A 27,813-nucleotide genomic window follows, 5' to 3' on the forward strand; every position below is an offset into this window, starting at 1 on the left:
AGACATCATATTAAAATATGTCTTTAAGACGTCAATAAAATATCTTTAAGACGTCTTATGTCCCATTTTTAGACATATATTAATGTTGTTTGGGATATTTATATCATATTGCCGATTCTGCTAACATTTTTGCTATCTGGGTATATATATATATTTTTTTTTTATTAATTTATATACGCGGAATATATTTTTTATTTAAAATTTATATGGATAAAATGTGTAGACACATGCATCACAAATAATGATTTTAGATTTGACTAACAAAAAGCGGATGTAAGCACGGACATGAACCACTTGGCTATTTTATCGACATCGAAAATGAATTTGGTCATGTAGTTCCAGTCCGGCGTAAAATGGATGTACGTGACGCTGTGTCATAATCACGTTTCATTTCTTTCGCGTGGATCATCGAGAATATTTGTACATTTCCTTTTCCTTCGTCAATCTTCATCCTACAATAAAATGACGTGAGTATAAAGAATCCTACCAGATATTAGCAATCGTTTATACAAATTTTGTCGTCTCATGGCAAGCAAATGTATTGAATTGCGATTGTTAACAAGCACATGTTATTTTTGGCCGAAAAATTATTACCTATATTGAATGTGTTGCATTTTCATGTTCAAAAGTCGAATTTATGATTTTAATTCATATATATTTTTTGTACATTTAATTTATATTTATAATTTATATTTATTTTTTTATATTTTAATTTTTTATTAAATTTTTTATTGTTTTTAATTTTTATTATATTCTTTATATTTATTTTTTACAATTTATATATTTCTTTAATATAAATGTAGTTTCTAAACAGGGTGTCCTATTTTAATGTCCCACCCCAAATAATTTCTTTATTTTTGATTGTAAAAGAAAATGTTTCAGACAAAAGTTGTATGATTATTTCACATTTTATGTCAAAAAATTATTAACTTTGAACCTTTATAATTTGATAAGTATTTCATGAAAAAATAAAAAATAGGTGGTTCCATTTAAGAAATTGAAGGTGACCGAGCAACTATTCAAGGTCAAACTAATAGCACTATATCCCCCTCAAAACCATATAACTTTTGTCTGAAACATTTTCTTTTACAATCAAAAATAAATTTATATGTATATTTCCATGATCTACATATTATCTTTTCTAAATATTCTTCTACATATTTTCCATTGCAATTGTAGATCCAAGGTTTCCCGTGATACCCTTTACGAGTGTGTGAACGGCGCGCTCCAACACTCGCAGGAGAAGAAGAGGAATTTTTTGGAGACTATAGAGCTTCAGATTGGTTTGAAGAATTATGATCCGCAAAAGGATAAGCGTTTCTCAGGAACTGTCAAGTATGTTTTTACCTGACTTTGAGGCATTTTTTTGAGTAATGATTTGCATGTTATATTTAACTGAAAAAAAAAAAAATAATGCCTCATGTGTAACATGTCAGGAAGCTAGGTTTTACCTGGCGGACCTGTACCCAGGGTCTTAAATAAATTGGGGAGGTATAATTATACCGTTATTTAAATTAAACAGGATCGTGGTTCATGAGAGAGATCCTGTTGGTAAGTTATACTTCAACTAATGCTCAGGCAAAATTATGAGTGTCACATTAAATAAGAATTGTCTGAATTTTTCTAATTGTGACTTTTTTTTAGAGTATAACAAATTCTTTGAGATCAATTTATTAAAAAATTTATATTTATATTTATATTTTATGTGATATGCATGTAATAATATCATATTTACTTAATCTATTGGTTAATCTATTGAGTCATCAATATTTTATGTTTTATTGCATGCATTATCTGAAAAGTGTACAATGTAGCAAAATATTTAAAACTCAGAACATTCAGATTATAGTTATTTTGTATTAGAATAGTTCTCTATTTTATATGATGAAAATAAATTATGAATATTATTCTAACAGTTTAGAATTTTGCAATAAAATATGTATAAAATTCATGAAGGTTAGATTAGTTATTTAAACTTTGACTTTTATCAGGTTGAAAAATATCCCCAGACCAAAAATGCAAGTATGCGTTCTTGGTGATCAACAGCATTGCGATGAGGCTAAAGCTAATAATATTCCATTTATGGATGCAGAGGCACTGAAAAAGCTTAATAAAAACAAGAAACTCGTCAAAAAACTCGGTATGTTAACGATTTTGCATATATTATTAAACAATTATCTTGTCAAAAACACCATTATTTTATTATATATAAAAATAATAGTTGTCAAAAAGAAAAAGAGTAAATTGCATCTCAATCTGTGTCGATACATGTCTTATTTGAAAACATTTATTTTCTTACTTTTTTTTATAGAAATAATAAAATAAAAATAAAAAAATATATAAAATAAATAAAAAAGTAATATAAATAATATAAATAAATATAAAAAATAAATAAAAATTTTTTTTATAAAAATATTTTTTCCAAGTAAAATTTTTTTAAAAATTTGCTAACAAGGAAATTAGTATAAAAATTGAATTTCAATAAATTTTCTATAATATTTTTAAGAAAAGCTGTTATACTATTAATAAAAAAAATTATAAGAATCCTTCATATATATATAATACAAAATAATATCTTTAAAAATTACTTAATTTGGATCTATTTTTTGGGAAGGACTCAAAAAATGGTATCAAAAATTTAATATTTTTTTTTAAGTTTGAAATTTGAATAATACTTTACATATATACTCGTGCACTTTTTGCAGCAAAGAAATACGATGCGTTCTTAGCGAGCGAGTCATTGATTAAACAAATTCCTCGTCTTCTCGGTCCCGGTTTAAATAAAGCCGGTAAATTCCCTGGACTATTGTCTCACCAGGAATCGATGGTTGGCAAAATCGACGAGGTCAAAGCCACCATCAAGTTTCAGATGAAGAAGGTATATATCTGTCCATAAATTTTCCTTATTAATACAACTTTGTAATGTTCGATAACGCTTTTTACTCTGCTCTACAGGTATTGTGTCTGTCAGTAGCTGTCGGACATGTTGATATGACACCGGACGAATTAGTGCAAAATGTTCATCTCTCGATAAACTTCCTCGTTTCGTTGTTGAAGAAACACTGGCAGAACGTGCGTTCGCTTCATATAAAATCTACCATGGGACCACCACAGAGATTGTATTAAACTTGGTGCAAATACATGTCGAATAAATTTGTTCACATTGAAAGAAAAAAAAGTATTTTGATAAATTCACTTTTATTAACACAAAACACCTTCTGACATTTAAAATATGATTCTAATTTTGAGAAAAATTTTAGGAATTTTGATACGATAAACATCTGTATATACTCATTGCACAATAAAATTATAAATTATTTTTTAAATTTATAATTTAAATTAAAATTAATAATTTAAAAGCAAAATGTTTAAAGCAATATATTTTGTATGAGAAACTCGTTCAAAAGATTATGATTTATCCTTATATTTGCAAAGAGAATACTTTTATTGTTTACAAAATAATAATTAGAAAACAATATTCTTCAATGTATGTATGTTTGATGATAAATACGGTTTATTTTATTTATATTTTTTATTCAGAATAATTTTTCAAACTCAAAATTTGTTACTCGTTTTGAATCATCCTGTATTACATATATATAAAATAATTTTAAAAAGTAATATAATCCTTCGCGACTAGTGAATGGACATTTTTCAAGGAAAACAAGAAAAAATCTACTTTCTATTTTGACTATTATTTTATTTTATATTAAAACAATTTTAATTATATGATGCAATTTATATATACAAATAAATGAATGTTTTATTAAACATCAGATAAATATTTCCATTATAAACATAGATAAGATAAATATAAAAGAAACGTAATATTTTTACGAGTTTAATGAATCTGAAAATTCTGTTAAATTGTTTTCATGAATTTTGTTGCTTCTAACGTCATAAGATCACTCTCTAGACATATTTATATTGATATATATCTTTATTATATATTTTTTTATGTTCAATCTTATAGACATTATATTAGTATAATTATGAAACTAAAGTGCAATGTGATCGTGCAATAGTATATTTACTGAAATATATGTATATAATGAGCTTCTGGCTCCTCGCCGACCATGTAGGAATTGTGACATCAGAGGCGAGAAAACGTACGCTAAAAATTCTTAATGACTTTAACACTTAAATTAACTCGAAAATTATCCTTTTCCCTTTATAACCAATCAACAGCTGCAAAATTACTATATGAGGCCTAGTCCGTCCAGTTCTTTTTGCCACATTACAGCTACTTAAAGCTGAAATAGTGTTTTATAGAAATGTGACGTCTAAGAATTAAAACGTCAAAGAATTAAAAAATGACGTCTAAGAATTTTCAACGTGTTTTCTCTAACATCATAATCTAACATGGTGAGGACCCAGAAGTCTTAAGGTTCCTTGATCCTCGCCGCGACCATGTTGAATTGTGACGTTAGAAGCGAGAAAATCATAGATATATTTACATGTAATATATGTACATAATTACATGTAATGTTAATGTTAATTACATGTAATATCTATTACATGTATTATATGTGATATATCTATGAAGAAAATACACGTCGAAAATTTTTGCATGCCATTTTTAGATAAATAGATATTTCAATGAAACTATAAAATTCTTTGGCATACTTAAAATTGTCCAAAAACACTTTCCTTTTCCTTTTCATCTCATATTACAGTAATTTTACAGCTGTTGATTGATTATAAAGGGAAAAGCTTAATTTTTTGACAATTTTACAAGTGTGCCAAAGAATTTTGTAATGTGTTATTGAAATATCTAAAAATGGAGCACGCAAAAATGTTGCACGTGTATTTTCTCACTTCTGTCACGATTCCGGCATGGTCGGCGAGGATCAAGGATCCTTAAAGTATTCTCAATTTAAAATATATTATATAACTGCATAACGTTAAAAAAAAACACTAGTTATATTAAGCATGAACATACACGAATATCAATCCTATCAAGGTGTGTTGTACGAAGTATTCCTCGGCGATTGCGTTTGAAGAGTCGTCTGTTGCTGATTCGGTTGCATGGCTTGCGTGGATGCTATCGTCGTAGGAGCGATGACTCGCGCGTACACGGCACCGCTCGTGGCTTTTAGCCCGCTCGGAGTAGGAATTACTTTCAGCCCGTGCAGCGTCTTGATATTAAGCAACTGACTGGGCAATATAATCGGCTGTTGTGCTTGTTGCTGTTGTTGCTGCTGCTGCTGTTGCGGCTGCTGAGAAGTCGATTGCTTCCCTAACACTACGTTCCCACCGCTGGTGCTTACCGCGACACCGACGTTCTTGTTTCCGCTGGCTAATACGATGGGTTTTCCCGCGAGTTGAGTGACCATTCGAAGAGTCTGAGTCTGCTGTGGCTGTTGTTGCTGATGCTGAGTACTGACTGTTATTATTTTTGATTGACTAGAAGATGCTTGCGCTTGTGATACCACCTGAAAATATTATGTATTATAAGAAAAGTTCTTAAAACTATTTTATTATTAATTAAAAAACATATATGAAGTGTCTAATTTTAACCAATTATCTCCAAAAAAACTTTTATTTGATTGTACAACAAAAGTTGATTGAAATGGAACAGAAAATTAACCCTTACAACTTTTTTGAAAATTACGAAGAATTAATTTATATAAAAAAATTATAGTAGTTCCATTTAAAATAAACATAAATGACCATAAAAAATTCTTAAAATTATTTTAACATTATTAATTAAAAAACATATATAAGGTGTTCAATTTTAATTAATCATCCCTAAACATTTTATTTTTGATTGTACAACAAAAGTTGTTTGATTTGAAGTGAGATAGAATAACCCTTACAACTTTTTATAGAATTTATGAGGAATTAATTTATATATATAAAAAAAAGATAGTAGTTCCATTTAAAAAAAATATAAATGACCTTTAAATGATCTTGAAAAACGCTCTTTTTAGGAAAAAGTCAATAGCGCCATTTCCCCTTTCAAATCAAATTTTGTTGTACAATCAAAAATCAAGTTTTTGGGGATGATCAATATAAAATTTTTACTATGTTAATATCTTTTTACTTTCAATAATAAGTAAAAAATATTAAATACAATTGTTCTTTGAGTCATTTGTTATAAACAAATCTGACTTCTTAGCAGCAATCTTTTCAAAAAATTAATATATAATTGAACTCTAAACTTAATTTAATTAAACTAATCGCATTAGTCCCCAAAAATAATTCTTTAATGTATATTTTGTTTTCTAGTATTATAAAATATGAGTTTACTTGGTATTGAGCTTGAATAACTTGTTTGTTCTGCCTATTAAGTTGATTCGCATGACCAGTAGTAGCTAATTTCAATCCTTTCTGAGTGAGCAGACTTTCGACGGAGATAATCTGTCCTCCGCTGCTGTTTGTTAAAACTTTCGCCAGTATCTTTTGCTGCTGCTGCTGTTGTTGATGGGGCGATTGCTGTATTTGTACGGCAATTGGTTTTCCTCCAATTTGTGCGATTATACGTTGCATTCCCGGAGTTTGCTGCATAGGCTGCTGTTGACTAGCTACAGCTCGCTGTTGTTGAAGTTGCTGCTGCTGTTGTTGCTGAGATATTGAAACAAAATTAAAATATAAATATAAATGTTATATGTAATTTGCTCAAAATTAAAATAAATATAAAAAAATTAAATATTGTAACATGATAGCAAAATTAAAGATACCTTTAGCTGTTGTTGCTGTTGCTGTTGTAATTGTTGCTGCGATTGATTGTTTGACGATGAAGACTGTTTGATAAATATAGTTTGACCCTGCAGACTATGACCCGTAAGTAATGATTTAATTTGACTCGAACTGACTAATTTAATCTGTGATGCTAAGAGAGTTTTGCCTGGTAATACGTGCGATTGTTGTTGCTGCGATTGCTGCTGCTGCTGTTGTTGTTGTTGTTGCTGCTTCATGTTAGTACTTTGTAAAATACTCTTCCCTGCTTGATTCGTGACTACAGTCGGCTGTTGTTGCTGACTTTGCATTTTTGTACAGGGTAATATTGTCGTCAGATTCGTAGTCCCGTTCGTTACACTAGGACTACTACTGGCTGAGATGGGTTGTTGCGCAGATTGCAATACGGAATGCCCGGCCAGACGAATGGTTTGCAGACCGGCGGATGTAGACACCTGGATTTGGTGATGCGGAAAATTGTGTTGATTCGACTGCAGGAGACTTTGCGTGGCGTTCGTTTTGACTATAGCAACCGGTTTCCCTCCAATAGCGGACGCCTTTTTCATCATAGTTATCGGAGCGAGTTGCGGTTTCGCTTCCATCGCGACGTAATCGCGATCCGCATTCGTTATACTACTTGTTGTTGTTGTCGTAGACGAAGGCAGGGTGACAAGTGACGCCTCTCCCGAAACGGTAGTTTCGGTGGTAGAAATGGCTGGTGTCGTTATTGCGCTGACTGCCACTTCTACGTTGGTATTGATGGAAGGTTCAGTGGAGCTGGAATGTTCACTAGCAGCCTTATTTTCAGTTTTACGCTGTTCTTTCCTGGAAAATTTTGTGTACATATTTTTTATATACAGGATGACAGACCCCATTTTAACTTCCATAGTCAAATATTTATAGATATTATATAATTTTAAATGTTTGAAATAAAAGTTGTTTAGCTCCAAAAGGGACATAAGATAGTGGCAAAGATTTGACCTTGGATAGTCGTTTAAAGGTCACTGTTAATTTTTTAAATGAAATTGACTATTTTTCATACTATTTTAATACTTTAATGCACGGAATAGTGAGACCAATCAATTGAAAACAGATAACTGTTTTAAAAAAAGTATGTAATTTGTAACATGAAGCTGTGAACTCTTTCTTAAAAGCAACCGTGTTTTAATTACATCAATTAGTCTCATTATTCCATGCATAATAGTATTAAGGTAAGATTACCAACAACATTCAGTTGTCAACATTCGTTTTACAAGATATTTTACATTTTATGTCAAAAAATTGTTAAATCTTTAAACCTTATAATTCAAAAAGTACTTAAGAGAGAAACACTTTATTAAAATGTTTTGAAAAGCTCTCGAGATAAGCTAAAAGAATATGCAATAAAAAATAGTAGTTTCAGTAAGAAAATTAAAAGTGACCTTGATATGATTTTTAAACGACTATCCAAGGTTAAACCCTTACCACTATCTATTATGTCTCCTTCGAAATCATACAATTTTTTGAAACATTTTTTTCTAAAATTACATGATATCGAAATATTTGATTATCAAAGTTAAAATGGAACATCCTGTATATTATATAACACATGCAAACATAAGTTATGCCATATATATATATACATATGAAATGTCAAATATTTACTTAGATACGATAGATTGCGCGGGTATAGCCGCTGTCCGCCTTTCTTTTTTGACAACTTCCTTAGTGTTTGGACTTTGTTCCTTGTTTACATTTGATGATTTCAGAATTGGTTGTAATGCTTTGTTTCGTGCGGTGCTACCAACGCTTTTTTTATTTTTTGCAATCCCTTGCAATTGCTGATGAACCATTTCTAAAAAGCAAAAAGGATTTTTATATAATCATGCAGGCAAATTGAATGTATAAATACAAAAATTTACATTTTATCAGGGTTGAGAAAGTTATTTTGTAAAAGTATCTAGTTTTACAGTTACTGTTAATAAACTAGTAACAGTTATCGAATCTAAAAAATAACATATTACAGTTATAATAACTCAAAAAGTAACGAATAGTTAGTTTCAGTTACTTTTTTTGCAATGTCTCTATATTATATATTAAGTATAATAATCTTGTGTATTTCAAGCTTTATACTAAATTATATATTTAATTACATACTTAATTATATGCTATATTATTTTATATACAATAAATTACAATTGTCTTAAATTTAAAATAAAAATATATTAAATTAATAATTTGTAATAAATTAACTTCTTCTAACAATTAATATTATTTACATAGAATAAAATTATGGGATTCAGATTTTTCAGTTAAAAAATTCATAAAATTTCAAACAGTCGTAACTTTCCAAAAAATTGTCAGCCCTAAGTTTTAAATAAACTAACTATTAAAAAGTAACTATTAAATTAGTTACTAGTTACCAAAAAACTAAGTTAAGTTACAGATGCAGAAAAAGGAACAAAGTTATAGTTACAAAAAAATTTAATTGCAACTATAATTTCGTTACAACAAGTAACGAGTTACTTCTCAACCCTGCATTTTATATATATATATATATATATATATATATATATATAAAACAAATTAATAAAATAAATACAAACCAAATTCAGATTCGGACCGTCCTCGATGAAGATAAAGCCACTCTTTTCGACGAGGATAATATCTGACGCAAGGATCTGTTTCATAATGCAGTCTATCGAGGGCTCCTGACACCACAGAATGAAGATATCCTTCTTTTTCATCATTGTCTTGTACTTTGAGGTACTGTGAATCCTTTAGTAACTGACAAATATCAGCTCGAGTTCCTTCACCATTAGGAAGTCGAGCGGTAGCATCCCTAACTAATGCTAAAATCGTTACGTAGTTTGGACGATCCTGCACCAGCAATGTATGTTCTCGCGCTTTAGATTGTCCTGAAGCTTAATATAATAAAAAATTTAATTAATTTAATTTAATTTTATTTTATTAAATTAATTACTTTTAATTAATTAATTGATTAATATAATATTATATTCTTAATTATATATATATATATATATGTAATTTATTAATAAATTATGTAAATATATTCTTAATTAATTTAATTAATTAATTTTACATCTTTATAATCGGTCACCCCCAAAAACATTTTTTCATTATTGATTGTATGTACAACAAAATGTTTTAAACAAAATCAGTAAGAAATATTTTTATCGGCTCTCAATATTAAGAATATAAATATGTTTTTTAAATCGGCCAACAGAACCAAAGCACGAAAAATTAATTATTCGGAACTGTATCTCTTAGTTTGAGATCACTAAGTTCCATATATAAATTATTCACGCCTTGGCCTAATCACGGCGTTATTTACTAACATCTACTAAAAGACAAATGAAAAATATTGGATCGAAAGGGTCTAAATAGCTTAGTTGGTAAGAGCAGTCGCCCGGAAAGTGAAAGACGCGGGTTCGATTCCCGTTTCAGCGACTTTTCGGACTTATATTTTTCGCGCCTATTTCTCCATATGTAAATTTCGAGATTAATTTATATATGGAACTTAGTGATCTCAAACCAAGAGGTACAGTTCCGAATAATTAATTTTTTGTGCTTTGGCTCTGTTGGCCGATTTAAAAAACATATTTATATGTTTTAAACAAAAGTTTTGATTTGATTTGAAGGGGAACAGAAGACTTTGGTGCTACATATTTTTTTCTAAAGAGTGCTTTTCAAGGTCATTTATGTTTTCCTAAATAAACCATTATATTTTTTTATATAAATCGATTCTTTGTAACTTTCGGCATAAAAGTTATAAGAGATGTAAAAAAATATAATGGTTCCATTTAAAAAAAAAAAAAACTTAATTGACCTTCAAATGACCTAAAAAAAGTCAATAGTACCATCTTCTGTCTCTCGTCAAATCAAACAACTTTTGTTTGAAACATTTTGTTATATATGTATATATGGTCAATATTAATAAAAATATTTTTATAAAATATTAAAATATAAAAAAAACACTTTATATCGCAATTCATAACTCATACCTATGTTATGCTGATAAATTCCTTTCACTGGCCCGACTACGGACGCATAGCCGTGCATACGATAAGTAAACGCCTTATGAGGTGCGGCATAACGCATACGTTCTTGTCTTCGAAATTCCTCGCGTTCCTCCGGCGTGGACGGACGAACTTTCCACTCTGTAGGAAATAATGGCCGAGGTGGCTCCGAGTCGGTTCCAGTGGCTCCGGCATCTATGCTGGTAGATTCCAATGCGGGACTTCCGCTTCTACCGCTCTGCGAGCTTCCACTTGTGCTCGCGTTATTATTCGCGCTATTGCTTAAAGCTGAGCTAAGCTGAGTCTGCTGTGGTTTTGTAATTGTTACAGCAGTAGTAGTCGAAGTGTTCGGTGGTATCAATACATCCCTGTATAAGTAAAATTGTGCATTGAATATTTTTTTCATAACAGAATTATGTCTAATTCGTAACTTATCATACGTACAAATAAATGAATAAAATTCAAGACGTTCATAAATTGATTGATTTATGAGTGTCATAAATTAAACAATTCTATTTTATAGCGATCAAGAATTAAAAAGCTAATGTTTACTATAATACATACTTATACATGAGAAATTTTGAACACAAATCTTGCAATCGAGTATCAGAGTCTCGTCCTGCACCAATCCATGCATATACACCTCGACCTTTATTTTCCAGATAGGGTACAAGCTCTTGGTCTCGTTCTTGTCGTTGATCCAATTCTTGAGAATATGTCAATTCGCCAGCAAGAAATCCTAGAGCTAGTGGTACTAATACAGGCCATGAAGGTACCATAGAATACCTAGCAATACATGTATATCCATTAATCACTATTTTCTTCAATAGTTGACACTGTGGCAGAATTTTATTCGACATTACCAGTCATTCAAGGGTGAAATAGGATTGTTTTGCCACTGCGTCACTGCCTCCTTCATCTCTGCTGCACTCATGCGATATTCACCCTTAGACATGAAGGCATCTCGCAATAGGGAGAAGAAACATGCATGTGTTTCTTGCATTAATTCCGCTCCATTATTATCTATGGTATTTTCACTCGGTGGTACAATCACTTCCTTTTCCGGTATCGAAATGACGCTCTCGTTTTCGCACCTGATATCAAATCATTAATTTGAATATATATGATTATTATTTCAATTAATTGCAATTATATTAATTGTATAGAATTCATTTTTGATTGTACAACAAAATTTTTCAAGGTCATTTGAAGGTCATTTATGTTTTTCTAAATAGAACCACTATATATATGTATATATAAATTGATTATTCGCAACTTTCGGCATAGAAAGTTATGAGATGTAAAAAAAAATATAGTTATTCTAGTTTTTAAAACACTTAATTGACCTTTAAACGACCTGGAACAGTGACCTTTAAAAAAAGAGACTCACTTGACATCATTGAGTATATCAATTCCATCATCCAATTGAATAGGTAACTGTATCATATCAATACTATCTAAATCAAGCTCTTTCTTTGATTCACTTTCTTCCTCCTCTTCAGTTTCAGCTAGTATGTCTTCATTCACCACCGAATTTAATTCCGTTTTCACTTCGTCGTATTCCATATCTTCAACTTCCTTCTTTATTTCTAGCGGTTGACTATTAATTATTACCGATTTGTTATTTTTTGGAAACACTGGACTTCTGTAAATCAAAAGTATAAAAGAAAATAAGTAAAATATATTATATATAAAATATCTTAATTTATATTATTTATATTTATCTAACATAAATGATCACAGTTATAATTACATTTTCTTTTTAATCATTTGATGTGTATCATATGTATCAAGTGGTTCTGATTTTATAGGTGTTGACATTCTATTGTAATCCATTTCCACGACATTAAGCTGTCTATTATCATCTGTTGTGTGAGAATAATCACTATTGTCACTTTCAAGTTTCACAGAATTGGAATTCGGGAACTTTAATGTAGGTGGACACAACGAATTTTGTTCTAATTTGATTTTCTTCTTGGCAGATGTAACTTTCATGAAATTACCAACCGAAAACTTGTGCTTTTGACCAATTTGCGATCTTTGTGTAAGATCGGCAAGCGCGATTCCTTGAGTGTTCAATTCCGGATGAATCTGTACGTATAAAGTTTATTTAATTAATTTTGTTTAAATAAATGATTATAATACATATACAGGGTGTCCGATTTTAATCGACCACTCCAGAAACTTTTTTATTCTTAATTGTACAACAAAATATATCCAACAAAAGTTGTTTGATTTGAAGGGAGACAGAAAACTTTGGTGCTACTGACTTTTTCTAAAGGGTTTTTTCAAGGTCATTTGAAGGATATTTCTTTTTTATATAGTTTTTTTTTATATAGAATCATTATTTTTCTTTTTATAGAAATCGATTTCTCATCATTTTCTGCATAAAAAAATTTATAAGGAAAAAATAAATAATTTATGTGATATATTTTATATCTTAATTTGACACTATAGATATATATAAATTATGAAATATATATATATATATATATATATATATCTTGTAAAATATTCATTTTTCAATAATCTTATTTAAATACTTTTATAAAATAATAAAAGGACTCAATTGATGTATTATAATAAAAAAAAACAGTTGTATGTAAAAAAGTAGCTAGTTGCAATTTACATATTTTTTCTTACAAACAACTGTTTTCTTTAAACTAATGTTTTCTTTAAACGAATCATTATGCCTTTCATTATTTTATGCATAAAAGAATTGAGATAAGATCGTTGAAAAATGAATATTACGAGATATTTTTTTCATAGTTTATGTATCTTTAGTGACAAAGATATAAAATATCTTGTAAACTATCTATTTTTAGCTATCTTATTCTTATAGCTTTTTATGCAGAAAATTGCGAAGAATCGATTTATATAAAAAATTATAGTAGTTTCATTTTAAAAAAACACAAATGACCTTAAGAAACACCCTGCAGAAGAAAATCAGTAGCGCCATCTTCCGTCTTGCTTTAAAAATCGAACAACTTTTGTTTGAAACATTTTGTTATACGATCAAAAATGAAAAAGTTCTCGAAGTTGGTTGCAATCGGATACATACTCTGTATATACCTCTGCACACACGCATACAAAAAAAACAACAGATTGTATACATACATCGCGACGCATTCGTCGTTTTTTATGCGCAATTAACATGGCGCGATAAGTCTCTTCCGTCTGTTCGCGTACGAACAGCGATCTGCTCGGGGCATATTCCATTCGCTGCAGAGTGGAAAATACAGGTCGAATCGTCTCGTCCTCGTGGTTGAGCTGTAGGCCTTTAACCAACAAGCCTTGAAAGTTCATGGTGGACCGCCGTTTTCTCTTCTGCTTAGCCCCGGACGTCTGATAATACGGATAATTTTCCTCATTCTCGGACGTCGTGTCGGCGGACAGTCTTGTGTCGGTCCCAAGCTCCGCTCGAACTGCGTTCAGCTCCTCCATATAGCGCAGCTGAGTCTTCTCTTCAACTGTTTCATTCATTTGCCCGTTAAAATTGTCGCCCGGAAGTTATTATATACTTCTCTGCCAAATGGCTGAAGTATGGAAGAAATATGAACAGCCAGAAGATATTTGAGTATTTTGCATTATGGAAAGCACTTACCCATCACTGGCTTTGGTTTGCGCCAGTGAAATTTAGACATCGTCCGATTCGAGGGTTGACTGAAACCTTGTTTATATGCACTTGACAGTAGACTTTCCCGCGACTTGAGCAGTTGCTTTGCTAATTCGTACGAACGTTTCTGTTCCTCAAATAGTAACCTTCTTTCCTGCGCTCTGCAAACTAAACTGCGTATTCTTTTGATATCAGGGCGATAGTGACCAGCAGAAAGATGATTGTGAAACGCATCCAGTGCTGCTATGCCAAATCTACAACAAATATATTACTCAACATGTTCTAATATTAAATTGTTCTACAAAAAATAATTTAACATTTTGGAAAAAAAAAAAAAAAAGCATTATTAAATATATTATTTAAAAAAATATATTAAATATATATATATGTTAATAAAAAAATATTAAAATGTATTTAATGATTTTTACCTGTTATTTTCTCTATTAAATAGCATTTGTAATGATTTTTCCATTTGTGCCTCTACATTGCAATCTTTCGGGAAAGTAGGTAAAAGATTATATAATGTTTCTCTTTGACTTTCAGTAAGATATTCATTCCAAAAACGTGGATAATCTAGCATTTCCTTAAAAATATTAAAATATTCACAAAAATCCTGTGGTAATTTTACTTTAGTATTGGCAGCAACGCAAGTTTCCCATCTCTAAAAATTAATTTATATTAGATATTAATAACAATATAAACAAATGGCAGTCAAAGCAACAGTGCAGTAGTTCAAGTGCAAAGATTAATTTATTTATTAAAAACTGATGCAAAAAATGAATAATTAATTAACTTTACAAAAACAAAGCAAAAATATTACAAGATACAAGTCTTACCAAAGCGTGAGAGGGCTCTATATTTATCATATACTCTGTATTTTCATTCTCATCTTCGTCTTCCTCTGCAGAATTATGACTTTCACTACTGCTCGTAGCATGATCCGCACTATCATCCTCACTGTCTGTCGTTGAACTACTGCCGCTCATACTACTACTGCTACTATCAGTTCTAGAATCATGCGTCGAAGCTTCATCTTCCTCTTCCTCTGCTCCGCTATCTTCACCAGCTGAACATTCATCTATCTACAAGTCATTTTTGTAAGTACACAAGCTATATTGTAAATGTATAATAAGGTAACAAAATAATTTCATATGTAAATATGCATATATAATAAAGCAACAAGATAATTTCATATTAAAAAAGAAATGTAAATATGCATATATAATAAGGTAACAAAATAATTCCACATGAAATAAAAAATGTTTTATTATCATTTATAATATACCTCTACTTTTAATAATTCTTTCTTACAATATTTTTCTTTATTATATTATTATTGCATTATCATATGATTTTAACAAGATAGGTATAAGTGGTTATAAAATATATTATGTCTAAGATAAGTGTGATATCTATTATTGTTAAAATATACAAAAATTTGAGAGAAATAAATTGAAATATATTAATAACATATGGAACTATATATAATACACATTAGAAAGTAATTACACAGCATTGATTTTTCACACATATACACATAGTAATTAATAAAGACCAACCTCCATTTCTGCAGATGTACGATAAGTCTCTTTTTATTACGATTTGCACTATTCACTAAGTAATTTATACCGAATACTGTACATAATATATTATGCCTTAAAAAAAAGCTGTCAGATATTTTCTTGCTTGTATAAACACTTATATCAATACGGAAAATTTAAGTCCATTTACTTTGTTTGCACTTTCTACACTTAGGACTGCTTCACATAGGACGCGTCATCGCATAAATATTCCTTGCTCCTATTGGTGGCTATTTTCGTGGAATTCGTAAATGTCGACCAATAGGAGACAACCCTGCTGCGGATCGACTAATCAGAGCAAAGCGACCTGTCAGCTGATTGGTCAGTCCGCAACTGTCAACGGGACATTTCCAATTGTGGAATGACCTTTATATAATTCTCTCTTTTTTTATTTTTTATATCTGATAATTTTTTTTATTTCAACTAGGATAATTTAAATGCATTAAATAATTTTTTTATAATTTTGAAAGAATTTTCTTTAATAAATATATATACATCTAAGTATGTTCCTGAGTTGAAAACATTCTAAAAAAAAATTAACTATAAAATACATTACTGTATATTTTTGCGCTAAAAATGTTTTTTTAATTGTTTACTTCTTTTATTTGTACCATAATAAGATATGCTTGATAAGTGTCTTATATATCTTAAAAAATGTCAGTGTACGTAGATTAATACTGAATTGCTTATTTGATACTACTACAAGCTTGAAATATTAAACAGTTCATTTACAAACTAATATGAATTCACACTTGAAAATATTTTATAGTATAAGACAAAGGTATTACACACATTGCATTTTTTTAAGTATCTATTAATTGACTGAATAGTAATTATTTTCGAGATATTTTTTTATTTTATATACATATACATGTAGATTATTATATAAAACATATGGATTTCTTTTTTTAATAACTTATTTTAGATCGAGGATACCATCCATACAAGTGATTACAAGAAATTATGCTAATATACATCAACAATATTCTGCAGAAAAGAAATATGAATCTTCTAAAAGTACACAAAATTCTGGTACGTCGTATGCAACATATATTGTTGTCGCTGCATCAGTTTTAGGTATATCCTATTATACTTTTAAATATAAAAGAAATGTTTATACTTTTAATGCAATGCAAAATGTACAATGTGGTCAATTACGAAAGGATATGAAGGTCTACACCTTAGAAGAAGTAGGAAAACACGATAGTAAAGAGAATCGTATTTGGGTCACCTTTGGACAAGGAGTGTACGATATAACAGAATTTGTAGACAAGCATCCAGGTGGTCCTTCAAAAATTTTGATGGCAGCAGGAGGTTCTATTGATCCATTCTGGTCAATTTTTGCCAATCACAACACACCTGAAATATATTCATTATTGGAATCTATGAGAATAGGAAATATATCGGAGGAGGATGCTAAATCCAACAACAACGATGTATATGATCCATATGCAAATGAGCCTGCTAGGCATAAGGCTTTAATAATCAATGGTCATAAACCTTTTTGCGCAGAACCACCATCTTCGATGTTGGTTGAAAGTTTCCTTACACCAGTGTAAGTTTTATATATGTTATCTAAGTTGGTAGTTTTTTCTCCACTAAATATGTTTTGTACTTACATGTAATTATTGGTGTTGCATCTTTCTTTTAGTGATCTCTTTTATGTTCGAAACCATCTACCAGTACCTGAAATACAGTTGAAAGATTATAAATTAGAATTAGCAATAGAAGAAAAAACCATAAAGACACTTGATTTTGAGGCGTTAAAAAAGTATGACAAGCATACTATAACAGCAGCTATTATGTGTGGTGGAAATAGGCGTTCAGAAATGTCAAAGGTATGCTATGCAAAAAACAAGATTGGGTAAGTTAATGAGTTTTTTAAACTAAGTCAAGTTAGTTGCTTATAAAATTTATTTAGTTAAGTTAAAGGTTGCATGTGAACAAAAAATTAACTCAATTAAAATTAAGATTAAATTAAATAAAGTTAAATCAAAAGTTAATTTTTAAAAACATTTATATTAAATTAGAATTTTGTTAGTTAATTCTTTTAAAATTTATAATAAATAACAAATAAATTTTGATTTTTATATAGAAATATATATTTTTTGGCAATTACAATTGATGACAAATAAACATAAAAATTAATAATACTTTAATTTAAAAATAATACGTTTATAGCTTATAAAAAACAATAATAGTATTCAGAAATAAAAAAAAATTAATTTAGAAAAAAAATTAATAAATTTAAGGTCAAGAATAACTAGTTGAAGTTAAAAATTATTAATACATTTTAAATTAATTAAGCTAACAAAAGTTAAAAGTTATTAACTTTTTTTTTAACTTTTAAATAATTATCTAACCAATCCTAGCAAAAAATAAGAATCATTGTTCAGAATGATAATTATATTTACTTAGCGCTTTATTTATAGGTAAAACAATTGAAAGGGATTAATTGGAACGTAGGCGCGATTGGAAATGCTACATGGACTGGTGTGCGACTATGTGATGTATTAAAAGATTTGGGAATCAATGAAGATGCATTTGATCATGTTCAGGTATCTTCTTTAATAAAGAGTAGCTCAAATTTTTATCCCTATAAATTTTATGCTAATTTTCTTTCAATTTTTCTTGTTAAAGTATTTGCATCTACTTGAAGTCTATATAATTGTTGGATATATTTATAAATAAACCGTAATTTGCATTAAAAACGCTTTCTAAAGCATTATGATTTTTTTCATCAGTTTGAAGGATATGATTTAGATCCATCTGGTACACCATATGGGGTAAGTATTCCTATCTCCAAAGCTATGGATCCAAGAGGAGACGTGATTTTAGCTTATGAAATGAATGGTAAACCAATTAGCAGAGATCATGGCTTTCCAATTAGAGTGATCGTTCCTGGTGTTGTGGGTGCCAGAAATGTCAAATGGCTTAGTATGGAAAATTAATATTGATTATGTATTATTATTATTATTAAATTTATGTGTACTCACATCTCAAAATATTTCATTTAATAGGTAAGATTTGCGTTTCAAAACAAGAAAGTCAATCGCAGTGGCAACAAGGCGATTATAAAGGATTCTCACCGAGTACAACTTGGGATAATGTAGACTTCAGTAAATCTCCTGCAATGCAAGAAATGCCTATAACATCTGCAATATGCGATCCACAAAATTTAGACGTAGTTGAAGTAAAGAACGGAAAAATACAAGTAAAAGGTAAGAGATAAAATCTCGGTAATCACATTTTGGTTTGTGGTGAGAATAATGATTAAGATACAGGATTGGATAAATTAAGTTTGGCTTATAAAATTAATTTAGTTGTGTTAAAAGTTGCACGAACAAAAAAAACTCAGTTAAAGTTGAATCAAGATTAAATTAAGTTAAATCAAAAATTAATTTTTAAAAATATTATTTATATTATAACATATATATTTGTATGTATATCAACTGAGAGCCTACCGCGACGAAAATTAATTTTTCGTTGATTATTTATATTAAACGTAACTTAAAAATTTGTTATATTTTATTTAAATTTTTTAATTATATAAAATAACAAATAACAAAATAACAAAAAGAGTGATGGCAAAAAGACCTGTTTTCGTCCATTTTATAGGATCGAATTTTGGGACCTCAAATTTCAAACTTTTTTTAAGCCAAATAGTACTATATGATGAGACATTAATCCCAGAGAAATTTCAAGATGAGCATATAGGCACGGTTCGTTAGATATGAAGAAGTGAAAGTGATAATATCTCATAAAACTGACTAAAAATCATTACTTTCCCTCTTGTATCTTCGGAACCATGCTTATGCTCATCTTGAAATTTTACTGGGATTAATATTTCATCTAATAGTACTATTTACCATGAAAAAAAGTTTGAAATTCGAGGTCCCAAAAATGGGCGCCATCACTCTTTTGTTTTTTATAAGATAAATGTATTTTCTTTTTTGTACTTAATTGAAAAAAAAGAAAAACTAATAATATCTTTATTTATTTTATAATACTTATAAAAATTACACATTATAAAAATGTTTTTATTACAATTTAATGGTTATTAAAAATTTAATTGTCCAATATTTAATACTTTATTGAAAAAAATAGCATTTAGAGATAAACAAAATTTTCAACTTAAAATTTAAAAAAGCTAATAAGTTTAAGTTTTAAAACTAGTTTAAGTTAAAAATTAATTTATTTTATTTAACTAAGCTAAATTAAAAAGTTATTAACATTTTTACTTATTAAGACAAGTAATGGATATCAAAATTATCTCTGATTCTTGAAAATTTAATTGGAATCATTATATCTCATACACATATTTTATATATGATACGCCATATTTAGTTTTATTGTATTGTATTAATAAAATTTAAATGTATAATTGTTACTTTTATATAAATGTTGATAAAATAGGGTATGCATGGTCTGGGGGTGGCCGAAAAATAATTCGTGTCGATGTAACGAACGACAAAGGTAAGAAGAAAATTAAAATTATCATTATTTTCTCCATGTTTATTATTGATTTTCCATTATCAAGTTTTAAAAAATTTTTTAAATTTAAAGGAAAGACTTGGCATACAGCAGATTTAACAGAAGATCTTCAAGCAAAGCAAGGTCGACATTGGAGTTGGTCATTATGGAGAGTGGAACTTCCTGTGGCCAAGAATATTAATGAGATTGAAATCTGGTCGAAAGCAGTTGATTCAGCATATAATGTCCAACCCGAAGATTTTGCGAATATTTACAACATTCGTGGATTGCTTTGCAATGCATATCAGAGAATTAAAATTAAATTAAAGCAATAAAAATCAATTGGTTACTTTTTCTATTGATAGAACCTTAGAACATATAGATATTTATGAGCATTTCTATATCCTCTAAGGATAGAACATAGATACTAATTTTTATTTTTATACTTTTTTTAAAGGAATTTCTTGGTTGTTTTAAAATATAAATATTTAAAAATATATAATAAATTAAATATAATTGAATATTATATATATATATATATATAAAATGTATGTAATATAGGTATATAATATATTAAATAAAACTAAATAAGAAGAAAAATAAAAATATATTTTTGTGCTTAATTTTTTATATATTATAATTTATTAAATATATTTAGAAAAAATTACTAAAATATTTAGATTTTATAATTTGAATATTCATTAATTTTTTCAGAAATTTTTTTTTGGCCAACAAAATACAAGTTTGGATAAAATTTATTACTGTAATAAGATTGCTTAAATAATTCATATGCATAAATATGTATTTCTATATATTTTCTAATTTATTAATTTTCTAATTTATTCAAAATTCAAATTTTTTGAATTTTTTTGATAGAATGTATATTTACCATAAGATGGTAAATTTGTTTGAAATATAGGGTTCGAGTCTTCGCTAAACATGGTTCGAGTCTTCGCTTTTTCGAGATTCGACATCTTAAAAGTTTGAGGTTAATTCAAGCAGGTTGCATTCCAGCTGACATAACGAGTTATAACCTTGAAAAATTTTTTTAATTGAATAATTTTGCGTATAAACAATTTTCTTAATTAAATTTTAATTATTCGATATATGATATTTTAATTATATTTATTATAATTATTAAATTATTAAACTTTAAGAAATTGGTAAGTATTCTATATTGAATAATCTTTCACTATTCTATAACTTGACATTTGTGTAAATTTTAGATTTTAAAAATATATATTAATGGTTGAATTTATGTTATTTACTAAGATTTTCAGATTTTAATAAATAAATGTGTAAAAAAAGATATTTATATTAACTATAACGAAAGAAGTAAGAGAAATGCAAATTTGATATTAGACATGTGATTAGATGTATTTTCTCTTTTTTTGACAAGTAATTTTTAAAATGTCAAAATCACGCATTAAGGTTATTATGTATATATTATTGTGTTTAAAAAAATTATTTTTAAATATTATATATTCTTATAGATTTTATTATGAACAGTAAAAAATAATTTGCTCTATGCAATGGCTATGAGAAAAAGGAGTGGCTCTGGTGCCAAGCGTCAACACAAATGCAAGCTGGTACCAATCTACGAGAGTTTCTTCAAAGGTGAAGATTTAACTCTAGCTCATCCAAATTTTTGGAATGAGTTGTTTCTTATTAAACCTATGGTATGTATTTTTTAGTATATATATACACATATTTTTTTTAAAGCAGTAACGTTAATAGCTGCAACAAGTAATCTGCTCTCGTTTTATCTGTACTCTATTACTATTTATGGATTGTGTAGACTTAAATTACCATAGCTTAATTGCTATTGTTTATACATAAATACTTTTATTACTACGACCTCAACTAATGAAGCATTTCAAACAAATATGACATATTTTTATATAATATATAGAGATAGAGATTATGAATTAATTTATATATTAATTTATATATTTTTGATATATAAATAATTTGATTACTATATTTATGTTATATATATTAAATTGTCACTGATATATATATATATATATATATATATATATATATATATATATATATATATATATATATATATACAGGGTGTCCGGTAACTAACGGACCAATGATTAAGGGCGGATTCTCAGGCCAATTTGAAGACGATTTTTCCTTAGCAAAAATGTTGAGAAGTCAATAATTTTCGAGTCATAAGCGATTGAAAAAAATGGGTTTTTTGAAAACTAAACGTTTTGGAGTTAAAAGTCTAACATAATTACGTTCTTCAGTTAATTTCAGGTAGAGTTTACTATAATAAAATTTTAATTTGAGGCTTAGTTATAAAGATACATAATAACAAATATTGGAAAGTTGTAAAAAATGATAACCTTTTTCGACATTTTTGCTGAGGAAAAATCGTTCCCAAATTGACCAAAGAATCCACTTGTAATTGTTGGTCTCGTTAGTTACCGGACATCCTGTATATATATATATATGTGTGTGTGTGTGTGTGCGTGTGTGTGTGTGCGTGTGTGTGTGTGTGTGTGTGTGTGTGTGTGTGTGTGTGTGTGTGTGTGTGTGTGTTATTTCTTAAAGATTGGAGAATAAGCAAAAATAAATATAATATTTTAGGTACCCCATATTGAGAATGAAATTTTGCATATGACATCGGAGCAATTAAATGCTAGCAAAGAAAATTTGAATGCATTGGTATGCCATTGTGTTGATACATTGGTCGATGAACATCCATTTAGAATAGTATATGCGTTGCAAACTTTGGCAGCAGTTATCCAATCCATGTATAAAAAGGCTAACCAAGTAGACTATAGATTTAATTTAATAGATATTCTAGTAGGCTTTGATTCTGCAGAGCAGAGAATGACAACATTAATGCAACATTGCAATAATTTTTTGACAGGTAGGAGAGATATGCATAAATAATTATTTAATAATTCTAAATATTTATACAGGGTGGCTTGTTTTAATTTATCTATTCGAATATCTTAAAATTTGTAAATTTTAGAAAAAAAATTTTATAGTCAAAAATTGTTTGATTTTTGAAGGGGGAGAAGATGGCGCTACTAACTTTTGTCTGAAAGACCCTTTTCAAGGCCATTTGGAAAGGACACTACTCCTTTTTTTTTTTTTTTTTATTTAAACTAATTCCTTACAATTTTTTTCCTTCTTTAAATCAAACAATTTTTGTCTAAAATTTTTTTAAACTTACAAGTTTTTTTCTACAACTTTTTGAGATATTTGACTGGATAAATTAAAATAAGCCATCCTGTATATTTTACATTTTAATTAGCAAAATAAGATAATAAAAATTAATAAGAAAAGAATGTAACACTTTTTAGGTGAATATCCAGATAGTTTGAAAGCTTTGTGCCTGAAATTATTGTTAATAATTGTTACTGGTATGGACAATATCAGCCAAAATACCTTATTGGAATATGTAATGCTAAGTAGTGTTTTTGAGTCGCTAATTCAAGTATGTTAGATATATTTATAAGTTTTATACGTTATTTTTCTACATTTCTAAAATTTGTATGTAATATTTTTTATATTAATTCTAACACTGATTTAATGTCATAATGTAGTTATTAAGAGATACGGCTACGAGGAATCGCCATGGCCATGATGTGGTTTTATTATTAACATTATTAGTCAACTATAGAAAATATGAAAGTGCAAATCCGTATATTGTAAAATTGTCAATTTTGGATGATGAGTTGGCCCTCAATGGATATGGACAAGCTATATCAAGTTCATTAACGGAGTTTTGTCGACAATTTGCTCAACAAAGAGCAGGTATCGTAAGATATAATAAAAAAAATATTTTTTTCTTCCAATTAGAAATCTCTTCATCAATTTCTCGTCAAATTTTATATAATTTAAATTTAATATATATACATATATATATATATATATATATATATATATCTTAAAAAATATATAATATTTAAAAATAAAGAGAAGACTAGATTACTCTTTTACAGGGCATTTTATAAATTTACATAATACAATATATGATATGTAAATGTTTTTTTAATACAATAATTATTTTTCCAGAGATACAAGCATCTTGGTTGTCCTCTTTGACTAGTATAGTCGGTAGCATGTTTGTTGGAGAGGAGGAAGCGAAAACGCAACAAGTTCGCGCGAACAATGCTTTACTTTTAGCTCTGTACGAGGCTACGCACTTAAATCGTAATTTTGTAACTACCCTGGCCTATACGCAAAGCGATACCAGTGCACCTCCGTCGCCGAATAATACTTTGGGTCCGAATGCGGTGGCTCCTGGTGCTTCGCCACCCGATGTAATGGCTCAACCGTTCAATTTGTTAGCAACTTTTCTGCAGTACTGGTGAGAAAAAAAATTAATAAATGAATATGTACATATTTAGACATATATGTATACAGGGTGTCCCATTTTAATCGATCACTCGCTAAAACATTTTTATTTTTGATTGTACATACAACAAAAATGTTTCAAACAAACAAAATTTGTATGAATTGAAGAGGGACAGAAGATGGTACTACAGATTTTTTTCTAAAGGGTATGTAACAAAAAAATTATATATATATATATATATTTAAAAAAACATTGACCATTAAATGACCTTGAAAAGCGTCCTTTAAAAAAACCAATAGTACCACTTTCTAGTCCCCTTAAAATCAAACAACTTTTATTTAAAACATTTGTACAGTAAAAAATAAAAGAAATTTTGGGGTGATCGATTAAAAGGGATACCCTGTTTTTATGTGTATATATACATATATATTTAATAATTCGTCGTTTAACAATTGTAAAATATTTGGTTGGTGTTACAGTTCAATAGTTATGCAAGTTATTAGAACAGAAGCTATAATGAATAATGTGAAATTATGCTTCTTGATACTAAGCTGTATTGCGGAGGATCAATACGCGAACAGTTTGATGCATGATGCAAATCTGGCGTTTAGAGTTCAGTTACATCGAGTACCTATGCATCATAGAAAATTGCAGGATAAAGCAGCACCTGCTCAACCACTTGCAGCCACGTTACTCGGTATTTTCTTCTAGTATATGGTTTCAAGAATTGCGTGCTTAAATTGTTTAATTAAATTTAGATTTTATTTTAGATGAGTTGTAATTAAATAAAATTGCTCTCTTGTTCTTCATTATAACACATATTTATCAAGATTATATATATATAAAATCAAGATTATATACTAATAAGATTAGTAAATAGGTTTTTTAAGCCCTACAACTTTTATACGAAACATTTTTCTGTAAAACTTATATTTTTCGAGATTTTTTTTAGGGTTTCCATATTTTTTCCCCACCTTGTATATATATATATATATATATATATATATATATATATATATATATAAATTGTGCTTTTTATTATTATTTATCATAATTATAGATCTGCTCGTTGAATTTGTAACATCACATATGATGAAGAAATTTCCACTTGAGTTATATCATCAATGTATCGGAGTTCTACAAAGACTGCTATGTTACCAGAAAAGATGTCGGGTCAGACTTGGTTATCAGTGGCGAGATCTTTGGACTGCATTAATCAATTTGCTGAAATTTTTAACAACACATGAAAGTCATCTCATTAAGAAAATGAACATATTTCCCTTAGCTATTCAGGTAGAGAATTGAAAAATTGATATCAACATGTATGATTGAATGAAATAATACTTTTGTTAATTTTCAAAACAGGTGGTAAACATTTTGAACTTTTTCATTACATATGCTGATACATTCCTGTCATCACCAAATAGTTATGATGAATTATTTTATGAAATTATTCGTATGAGGCTTATCTTTACCAATTTAAATGCTATGGGTAAGTGATAATAATCTGATAATAATGTGAACATTTTGATAGGCTTATAAATAAAAAATATGTTGATGTTATATAACAAAATATGGAAATATATTTTAGCACTGAGGTATTCCACTAGTGAATCATACGAGTACAAAGAACATGCACTTAAATTGACAAATTCTCTTGTGAATGTGAGGGATATAGTAAATCATTTTCCTCCAAAGATAGCTGCGTGGCTGGCAAAAGAGAGTTTGTCAACACCAACGGAACAACAAATTTTAGCTATCATAATACAAAATTATGACAGTCTTGCTTTAAAATTACAAGATAATCTGGATCAGTACGAGAGATATTCGGAAAAGCCTAATCATACTGCATTTTTTGAGGAAATGGTAATTATATACAATAATAAGATATACAAAATTGTTATACATGTATTTTGTATGTGCAGGGTGTCATATTTTAATCAATCATCCCCAAAAAATTTTTTCATTTTTAATTGCACAACAAAATGTTTCAAACAAAAGTTGTTTGATTTGAAGGGGGACAGAAGATGATGCTACAGACTTTCTAAAGAAAGGGTGTTTTTCAAGGTTATTTGAAAGTCATTTGTTTTTTTAAATGGAACAAAAAAATGAATAGTTTACGAGATATTTTATAACTTAAAAATTTGACATTTTACATAAACTATAAAATATTTTGTAAAATATTTATTTTTCAACAAACTTTTTTGAATACTTTTATGCATAAAATAATGAAAAGAATTAATTGATAAATAAACATACTTGTTTGTAAGAAAAAATATGTAACTGCTAATCGCAATTTACATATTTTATTTTAGAACAACTACAACATGTATTTTCTTTACACCAATTGATTCTTTTCGTTGTTTTGTGCATGAAAGTATTGAGGTAAGATTATCGAAAAATTAATATTTTACGAGATATATTCCAATCAAAAATTTAAAAAAATTTTAGGATGATCAATTAAAATGGGACACTCTGTATATTTGAAAAAATGCTTGAATTTGAATTTAATTCAATTAAATTTTTATACATATGTGTGCATAATTACATCAATCGAAAAACATGAATAATATTTTTAAACATTATTTTCAGGTAACTGGGGTGATAGTAGATACACGGGCTTCAATAGATCTTAACAGTTTAGATACACAAATTATATTAGAAGAGCTTTCAAATATCTCATAATGTAAGAGCGTATACATTGCAATATATTTTCAACATTGTGGTTATTACTGTTATTTTTTTAATATATATCCTTATATCACAAACCAGCTTCCGTTCTAAACTTACTTAAAATTTTTTATTTTTCATTGATATCACGTTAAATTATGATATTAGAAGTGAGAAATATTCTGAAATATTTATATGCATAAAAAATAATCTAAATTTTTAGTTATTATTTATAAAATTAAAATCTCAACAATTAGTATTATGATTAGCATATATGAATACTTATAATTAATTAAATATTGATAAATTTTTTCCTTTTTAATTGATCCTATGCTTTATTAAAAATTAGTTTACAAAACATTTCTTAGGTCGCTTTATACATGATAAGAAATCAATATTTTATGTACAAAGCTATATACATAGCCAATTATTGTATTTATTGTAAAT

The 27,813-nt window shown here is 28.3% G+C and overlaps 4 protein-coding genes across 5 annotated transcripts; 3 read left to right on the plus strand and 1 right to left on the minus strand.

The window, feature by feature from the left end:
- The first annotated feature begins 339 nt into the window (after positions 1–339).
- Positions 340–3,181, plus strand: LOC114931157 (large ribosomal subunit protein uL1-like). The gene is made up of 5 exons (XM_085481834.1): positions 340–467; positions 1,180–1,335; positions 1,992–2,140; positions 2,706–2,878; positions 2,956–3,181. Exons 1-5 carry the CDS (start codon positions 358–360, stop codon positions 3,124–3,126), a joined length of 759 nt encoding a protein of 252 aa, XP_085337960.1. The 5' UTR covers positions 340–357; the 3' UTR covers positions 3,127–3,181.
- A 740-nt stretch (positions 3,182–3,921) lies between these two features.
- NFRKB (nuclear factor related to kappaB binding protein) lies at positions 3,922–16,068 on the minus strand. The gene is made up of 15 exons (XM_029303126.2): positions 15,876–16,068; positions 15,153–15,398; positions 14,745–14,977; positions 14,305–14,570; positions 13,818–14,170; positions 12,454–12,791; positions 12,091–12,345; positions 11,564–11,794; positions 11,265–11,486; positions 10,686–11,068; positions 9,267–9,584; positions 8,326–8,515; positions 6,684–7,506; positions 6,253–6,567; positions 3,922–5,435 (listed from the first exon to the last, which is right to left on the minus strand). The coding sequence occupies exons 1-15, from the start codon at positions 15,879–15,881 to the stop codon at positions 4,959–4,961; spliced, it is 4,656 nt and encodes a 1,551-aa protein (XP_029158959.2). The 5' UTR covers positions 15,882–16,068; the 3' UTR covers positions 3,922–4,958.
- A 336-nt stretch (positions 16,069–16,404) lies between these two features.
- shop (sulfite oxidase) lies at positions 16,405–20,711 on the plus strand. Of its 2 annotated transcripts, none has more exons than XM_029303115.2 (8): positions 16,405–16,677; positions 16,822–17,451; positions 17,548–17,734; positions 18,329–18,454; positions 18,641–18,833; positions 18,917–19,117; positions 20,313–20,372; positions 20,463–20,711. In XM_029303115.2, the coding sequence occupies exons 1-8, from the start codon at positions 16,637–16,639 to the stop codon at positions 20,702–20,704; spliced, it is 1,680 nt and encodes a 559-aa protein (XP_029158948.1). In that variant the 5' UTR covers positions 16,405–16,636; the 3' UTR covers positions 20,705–20,711. The 2 variants fall into 2 exon arrangements, with proteins under 2 accessions (XP_029158948.1, XP_029158949.1); XM_029303116.2 differs by lacking the exon at positions 16,405–16,677 and having other exon boundaries at positions 16,909–16,973; positions 17,060–17,451.
- A 632-nt stretch (positions 20,712–21,343) lies between these two features.
- On the plus strand, positions 21,344–27,425 carry LOC114931147 (armadillo-like helical domain-containing protein 3). Its single transcript, XM_029303111.2, has 11 exons — positions 21,344–21,532; positions 21,863–22,048; positions 22,974–23,259; positions 23,699–23,832; positions 23,942–24,152; positions 24,414–24,708; positions 25,176–25,393; positions 25,757–25,989; positions 26,062–26,188; positions 26,288–26,562; positions 27,289–27,425. Exons 2-11 carry the CDS (start codon positions 21,902–21,904, stop codon positions 27,379–27,381), a joined length of 2,019 nt encoding a protein of 672 aa, XP_029158944.2. The 5' UTR covers positions 21,344–21,532; positions 21,863–21,901; the 3' UTR covers positions 27,382–27,425.
- The last annotated feature ends 388 nt before the right edge of the window (positions 27,426–27,813 follow it).

This window comes from Nylanderia fulva, unplaced genomic scaffold (assembly GCF_048542155.1).
Source record: "Nylanderia fulva isolate GAGA-0341 unplaced genomic scaffold, ASM4854215v1 Scaffold190, whole genome shotgun sequence".
Taxonomy (NCBI): Eukaryota; Metazoa; Arthropoda; class Insecta; order Hymenoptera; family Formicidae; genus Nylanderia; species Nylanderia fulva.